This window comes from Sinocyclocheilus anshuiensis, unplaced genomic scaffold, assembly GCF_001515605.1.
Source record: "Sinocyclocheilus anshuiensis isolate Anshui unplaced genomic scaffold, SAMN03320099.WGS_v1.1 scaffold944, whole genome shotgun sequence".
Taxonomy (NCBI): domain Eukaryota; kingdom Metazoa; phylum Chordata; class Actinopteri; order Cypriniformes; family Cyprinidae; genus Sinocyclocheilus; species Sinocyclocheilus anshuiensis.
Window position 1 is genome coordinate 1,828,160 of NW_015549559.1, and position 8,042 is coordinate 1,836,201.

General features: G+C 38.5%; 1 protein-coding gene across 2 annotated transcripts in view; it reads right to left on the reverse strand.

Moving 5' to 3' along the window:
• The window catches only part of LOC107657122 (protein naked cuticle homolog 1-like), a 40,394-nt gene that overhangs the window by 13,515 nt on the left and 18,837 nt on the right, over positions 1-8,042 (reverse strand). For both annotated transcript variants that reach the window (XM_016445140.1, XM_016445139.1), the window contains exons 4-7: positions 5,284-5,341; positions 2,110-2,213; positions 1,426-1,521; positions 827-974 (exon numbers count right to left, since the gene is read on the reverse strand). In XM_016445140.1, coding sequence (XP_016300626.1) covers positions 827-974; positions 1,426-1,521; positions 2,110-2,213; positions 5,284-5,341 — 406 coding nt within the window. The remainder of the gene's footprint in view (positions 1-826; positions 975-1,425; positions 1,522-2,109; positions 2,214-5,283; positions 5,342-8,042) is intronic.

Sequence of the window (8,042 nt, forward strand, 5' to 3'; positions counted from 1 at the left end):
CTGCCATGAATAAAGAATGGTATCAAAACGTCCTGCAAGAGCGACTTCTTCCTACGATCCATGAGCAATTTGGTGATGATTGATGAACCGTGCATTTTCCAGCAAGAGTGATAAAGAAGTGGCTCGAGGATCATTACATTGAAATTTTGGATCCGTGGCCAGGCAACTCTCAATCCCATAGAGAACCTGTGGTCAGTCCTCAAAAGGCGAGTGGACAAGCAGAAGCCCACAAATTGTGATCAACTCCGAGAACTAATAAGACAAGAATGGATCGCCATTAGTCAGGATTTGGCCCAGAAGCTAATATCCAGCATGCCAGAGTGAATTGCAGAGGTTATGAAGAACAAGGGTCAACACTGTAAATATCAGATTCATTATATTTTTTGCCAATAAAAGCCTTTAAAACTTATGATATGCTTATCATTGTTTTTCAGTATACCATAGAAACATGTGGAAAAATAATCTACAAATACTGAAGCAGCAAACTTTGCAAAACACAAAATTTATGTCACTGCCAAAACTTTTGGCCATGACTCTACATTTCAGTTTGACCATCACACAAACCTGTTGTCATATTGACTTCTTAAATAGTGTCTTTTTGATCAAGTTTGATTGATCCAGTTACCATTCCATTCCATCACTGTATGGAAAAGAGCAGCACCAAATTTCTGCTAAAATCCCTTTTGTGTTCCACGGTAGAAATGATACAGTCATATAGTTATGGAACAACCTGACAGTGAGTAAATGATGACTGCATTTTGAGTGAACTCTCCCTGATATCTCTCAACTAATTTTCTGTTGCTTGGAGAAAACTCTCTCTGTGTACCTGTGTTGGTCTGGGTGCAGTTCCTCCATCTCTGGCTGGAGTCTGGGGCGACGGAGAGCTTCACCCTGAGGGTCTTACTGCTGCTGGGGGAGTGATTCACTGATGCGTCCACCACCTCATAAATGGTGTGCAGTAGACTGGTGATGTCCTGGATGCAGGGAGATAGAGAGGGGAAAATAACATGAAATTAAGAGATCTTCACTGACACGAGATGGTCGATTAGTCTTTTATATGCTGTGCAAGCCTGTACGTGATAAATGATAAGATACATGCATTATTCATAATTCATACATAGACATGTCCATAATAATGTTAATTAGAGTCTCTATAGCCTCAGGGAGGGAAGACAGATGCTGACAGCAGTGGAGGAAACATGAAACATGCTATACATCTGAGGCGATTTAGCATTTGGAAATGAAATGTAAATGCAGAGCAACTATGAGGCTGAGAAAAACAGGAACTGTGTGGCACGGTGGAAGAAAAAAGACAGTGAGCGACATCTATTTAGTATGTCCTGTTAGTGTTGTCTCTGTTGCTGGGCTTTCCCATGACAAAAGATAGCAGTCACTGTCCTTAGTGCACAGAGGTCTCGGTCTTACCTCTCTTGTGACCTTGCCATTGTTATCGAAGTCATAGAGGGGGAAAGTCCACTCCTGCCTGTTATCTTCTTCAACTGATACGGCGCACTCCAACTCCTGATTAATAAACAACAATGGATAATCATCGTTTCAGTAACACACGTTTAAAAGACTGTTCATAAATTCTGGGTCGGCATGATTGTGTTGATGTGTTTTAAAAAGAAGTCTCTAATGCTCACCAAAGATGCATTTGAACAGAAATACAGTAAAACAACAATATTGTGAAATATTACTACAATTTAAAATAACTGTTTTCTCTGTTTTAATACATTTTTAAATGTAATTTGTTCTTATGAAAGCAAATCTGAAATTTCAACAGCCACTGTGTCACATGATCCTTTAGAAATCATTCTAATATGCTGATTAAGAGCTTAAGTAACATTTCTGATTATTATCAATGTTGAAAATAGTTGTGCTGCTTAATATTTTTGTGGAAACTATGATACATATTTTTCTGAATTCTTTGATTAATAGTAATTTCAATATAATAGAAATTTATTTGAAATAAATAAATCTTTTGTAACATTATAAATGTCTTCAGTGTGACTTTTGATCAATTTACTTTTAATGCTTGAATCCTGGGTGAATAAAAGTATTAATTTCTTTAAAAAGCCTACTCAACATGTATGTGTGTTTTACACTGACCTCAAACTGTAATTGTTTGTGTGGTCCGACAGTGGCCGAGCCTTCAGTGTCCTGCATTCTCTCTTCCACACTACAACTGTCAGTCTTCTCAGGGGGCAGGGCCACTGCATGGGGACACAAATTCACATAATGATAAGGGAACAAATTTCATACTTAAGAAATGCTCTTGCTGTATTTATTTTTTTTTTTTTGTCTTCATCTCATTTGACTGTACCTCTACCTTTTGTTCAAAAGTGCAATTCAGATCTTAATTTGTTTTTTTGTTGATTTTTTTTTAATGAGTACAAAATACTGAGAAACAGCTTTATGAGCATATATGAACTAAAATAGACAGAGAAGAGAGAAGGGAAAGAGTTAAAGGAGAATGCCTAGGAAGCACCCAGCTATTTTTGAATCCAGCCATGTCATCTGAACTATTTCAGTTCAGTGCATTACACTGAAGACATTCATACAGTCTGATAGTATGGGACATAAAACTTCAGCCAAAATTTGCTATCACACCCTGATTTTAATCTCAGAAATAGCCTACATGTTCCTCTACACACTTTGTTAGAGTCTTGGAAAACATGGATGGACATGTAGCACACACATAGCTCATGTCCACATTTCAATTCAGGACCACTTTTTGTGCAGTGGCAGAGCTTTCACAATGTATCACCCGAAAGCAGCTTTACAAAGAAGAGTGTCTTACATCCTCCACTAAGTGAGCCAAAGCCAACAATGGTGAGGCAAAACTCTCTAAGATGTTTAGGAAGGATGAGGAAGAAACCTGAGGAACCAAGACAGCAGATCAAAATGTAAGCAGTTTAAATCAAAACACAATGTGGCAGTATTGACGTCAATGATGTTAAACGGCACTGGTTCCTTACATGTAACTTAACCAACCGTGACATGCCGAGTTTAATATGTCACAACTGAGATTTGGGTTCTTTGGCTGAAGAAAGCAAGATTTTCTGTCAATAACCACTTGAATTTTGGTTTGTTTTCCATACAAAACTATTGTAAGACTTGGAATATTTAGAGTCTTTTAGGCTACCTTTATTGTGCTGTTTTACCTTTGAAGCTTCACAGTGTCTGTACATTGAGCTTAACTGCCTTCTTTTGTGTTCCACAAAAAAAAGTCATACAGGTTTAGAACAACACAATGACAGAATCTTCATTTTTAGGTGAACTATTACCTTTAAGAGCAGACTATGGGAAATCAGCTCTGTGCCTAGCTAACACTAAGTATAAAGGCATAAACAGGCCTAACTGCTGCCATCACAACCTAAGGCCAGACTTTAGAAACATCCTCGATATCCTATTTGTGTCTATGTCTGAAATCACAAGCAAATTTAAAGTGAATCGCCATGAAAAACAAAGTCTAACAGTGGCCCGTTCTGATGTAGAGAATGCCTGTTAGGATTATTCCTGAACTAAATACCCAAATTTCAGAGGCAGTTTGTCTCTTTGTGTAATAAGATGGAGATGTTTTAAACGAGAGCAGATCTAACGCAGCTCAGTGAGGACACGGCTCAGCACCAGGCTGAGTCCTGCAGGCTAAATCCTCCCCCCTGCCCCAAATCCCTGTGCTTTGAAGTTCCATTCTCAAACCTTTTGGCCCAGGATCAGTCCGTCTGTAAAACATAATCTCTAATTAATTAAGCAAAGTCAAATCTGAAACACTGTTTGTTGTACGAGCCAAAAGGATAGGCAGACACAACAGTATCTCTCGCTGTCTTCTCTCTCTCTCATTCACTTCTCCTCCGCTGATCCGCTCAGATCAAAGAGGACCTGTCTTGTCCCTCTGCAGCGAGAGGCAAGGGAAGATGAAAAAAGAAAAGAAAAGCACCAGAGGATGAGAGCAGTCGTCCCAGGGAGCTTTTACAGGTTTTTTGGAGGGAAACAGCGTCAGATCAGGGCTTTTGATCAGGGCCAGAAACTCAAAGGCAATGCTGAGCTCCAGGGCCAAAGCCAGCCAGCTCACAATATACAGGAGCTGTTTATCTAGAGGACTAACAAATGGTCACAAAGAAACTATACACACACACACACACACACACACCATACACACAAAGGAAGTGCTAACTCTCACAGCAATAGTCAAAGTCCTTCTCCACAGACTGATGAGACAGCCAAACCCGCTACAGAGCTCCGGTGACGGAGCTTAAAAACCACGCTATACAACACAGAGGACAGCTTGGCAGCGTCCCAAAGGTGGCTTTGAATCTAAAGGTTCACCTGGAGTTCAGAATAAACTGTGTTTTGACTGGTTAATAGCTAAAGCAGGGTGTGTTTCCTCAGTGTAGATGTTTGGTACAGGCTAAAGTGCAGTAAATCTGTTACAACAAGTGAGTAGATTTTTTGCCTAAACAATCTTTTAACATGCTGCTATGAACTTAATTTGCAAACTATGACGTCCTAATGTAATGACAAATCCAGCAGGTTTGGGGGAAACTAAAAAACTACATTGCTCCCATTAAATTTAAAATAGCTACACTCAAGGATATCTTTTTCTTACATGAATTTAAATACACTGGTATATAACCACTGTCTTCTCTCTGTGTATGTGCCAAAATAATAAACGACAGAAGCATGAACATATGATTAACAAAAATCTTTGTTTTACATTTTCAAAGATCCACTAAAAAGGTGCCAGATCCAATTCCATAGGTACCAGACAAGGTACAATTTAACTACTGATTATGAGGCAACAATAACACCATAAACACTGACCTTTGACCCACACAGATAACTTTAAAGCACATAGCCTATAAGCTGTAAATGTTGTTTGAACAGGAATCTGACCCTGTTGTAGCCTCTTGATCATGACCTTCAATTCACAGTCAAATGATTCGATTTTCTTTTGCCTAAACCCTATATAAGAATCTTGATACCCAAGCAAATCTTTTTATTACAACAACAGGAGGTGGAATATCAGCTTCAAATCCTTATCTGATTCTTGACAATAAATCTTTTAACATGCTACTATGAGTTTAATTTGCAAATTACAACCTTCAATTTACAGTCAAATGACTCAAAAATTACAAGAAATAAATCATACCATGCTAACATCATGCAAATGATTTAACAGAAGAAATAATGAAACTGCTCTTTATATAAGAGCAGAGGAGAGATCAGGAGCAATATGCAAGAGAATACCAGTTGCTCAGGGGATATAGTGAGGTACTTTACCTTCTAAACGATAATGTTCATCACTGATACCTTCAGCATAACCTTCATCCAATGGGTACTGCAGAGACAGAGAGGAAAAGAGAGTTAGGCCTCTTCAAAAGATAAAGACTGTAAGATGATATGACACTTCTCAGACAAGGAACAATGCCAAACTAAAGCGATGACAGTATCTGAGACAAAAAAAAATGATTTTTTTTGTGCAATTTGTATTATAAAGACAGGAAATTATAGTGAAAAGGGTGAACAGGATGAGCACACGATGCAGGCTGGGTTTGAACTAGCACACTTGAACATCTCCAAAGACTAGATGAATGACATTAGAGAGTGACTGAAAAACCTAGAGAGAAACAGCTAAAATTGATATGATCCTGTCTACACATCCCATAACAAACAATGTAAGGTTACCCTGGATACTGGAGTGTCTCATCTAAGATATTAATCCATGCTACACATGCACAAGCAGCCATCTATAACACTTTTGTCATGTTCCAAACAAACCATCAGTCTAGAGGAAGACTATTGTCTCAACACACCTGCTACCTTTGTCTCATTTCAACACTCCAGCTGTCTGCATACTAACAATTCATTTCTCTGGCCCAAAGACTGACCGTACAGCCTCTGCTGAAGCTCTGCAGCTGCGTGTGTGTACATGCTGTTTCTGCCAATGAGGAGCTGCTTTGTCTTCATCCACACTAGACAGGCACACTAAATGTCTTGCTGTAGTGCCTCAAGCCATACACTAGCCACTAGAGACACAGAGCCACACACACAAACACACGTTCACCATAATGCTCGAGAGGTTAGCCGACAGCATGTGAGGGTTACACGTTAATTATGTGTTGTCTGGATGATGGATGGGCTGTATTATAAATATGAGTTCTTCTCAGTTGGTTGAAATGAGAATCGGTCAGCAGAAATTCTCCTTCTCTTCTTTATTTTGTTGTTCTCGCTATCATTTAAGGTCAAGTTTGGCTAAAGCACTACTTGGCCATTTCGAATGAGTGTGCTGTGTTTGAGAATGTGTATACGTGGCTATGTGTTGTTGTGCATGACACTGAGGGCTGTGAGAAACTCACTAATCCCTGAACTTCACCTCTAAGTGGCGTTTAGCACAATCACTGTGGCGTCTGTCCGCCTCTCTCAGTCACTCTTAAAAAGTTCAATAGAGTCCCACTCACCCTCATATATTAAAGCCCCTTTTCTTGCTTCTCTGCTTCTGTTTTCTCATCCCCACCTCAGTCTACTATATGTGAAAACATCTCACACAGCCCTTACAATAATAACAAACATTTTTATTTAAATATTGCCTTTCACAAATCCAAGAATGTTTCACTTTGTATTACAAATACACTACATTTTTTTTATCAGAAACACGGAACAATTAAATTTCACATAGATACTGGTAACACCCGAGTATGAGTACTAGGGACATCAAAATTACATAATACAAATATAAATAATATCATTATTATATAAATTATGAATATTGATATCACTTTTTCAACAACAATAATAATCATTATTATCATTAAAATTGATCAATAATCATTATATAATATCTATAAAATATTAAAATATATTATATAAAAATGTAAACTTAATTAAAATATTACAAAATATCTAAAACTATACACACCATGGAATTACCATGGTATATATGTATGTTACTTTTAAATAATGAAATCCAGTCACCTGCCAAATAGGAAGGCTGCAGTGCAGTGCAACTCAAACTACATAACAAATGGACAAACTGCCTTGCAGTGACTTAGACCACTGAGACAGTCCTTTTTTTAAATGGCATGTTTTTGTACGCTTTCCAGATAACATCAGAGACAAATTGGCTGTGGAGAGTGTAATCAATACAGGCTGATCTCTCTTCAGCTGTGTAATGAGAGGCTGAAGAGGGATCTGTACACACTCAGCGTGTGTGAGGTGACCATGTGCTTCAGGTCACTCACTAATGTATGGAGACTAAGTGCCATTTATGGCACAACTGAAAACTCAATAAGAAAAAAGGGACAGAGTTTGCGTGTGAAAGAGAAGGAAAGAGGCTTTGATTAAAAGCATTATCTTGTAATTTCACAGATGAAGTCTTGTGAGCAACATTTTAAACAAAGAATGGCACACATCTGAGAGAACTTGTGTCCTGTGACTAACTTCTGGTGTGAACACATTCATGTCCATATTTGTTACTGGCTTGTGTTTATAAATGTTTATAACAGATGGAACAATGACATTTCTGCTGTGGGTCTTTTGCCTCAGAAGCATCATGAAAAGGCCTGCGAAACATAAACAAGGGCTTCACTCAATCTGTGCCAGCAACCAGAAACTCTTTCCCAGACACCATGTTTCACACTCTGTGGAAAACCAACTAGATCTTTTTGTTTTAACACAAGCCAAAACAAGAAAGAAGAGAAGTTTGAGTTGCCCACAGAACCCACATTACTGATTTGCCAAAACATATAAACACATACATCAAGCACTCCAGTGCTGTGTTTCTGTTGGCCCTGTGATCAGTGGAAATAGACTAAATGAATCTTTCAATATGAAGAGACAAATATAAGAGTGAATTAAGCAGAACTAAGAGCAGGAGAGAGACACAGACTAAGGAGTGTTCACACAGGATGCTTTTTGTTGGCCTATGTACATAAGCGGTAGACAGACTTCTTTGGTTGCGTTTTGCTGGCACATTGTGCCACTGTGATGAAAATACTTATAAAATCATTTAAAACAGGCCCGGCACCAGAGGGGGAGCCGGG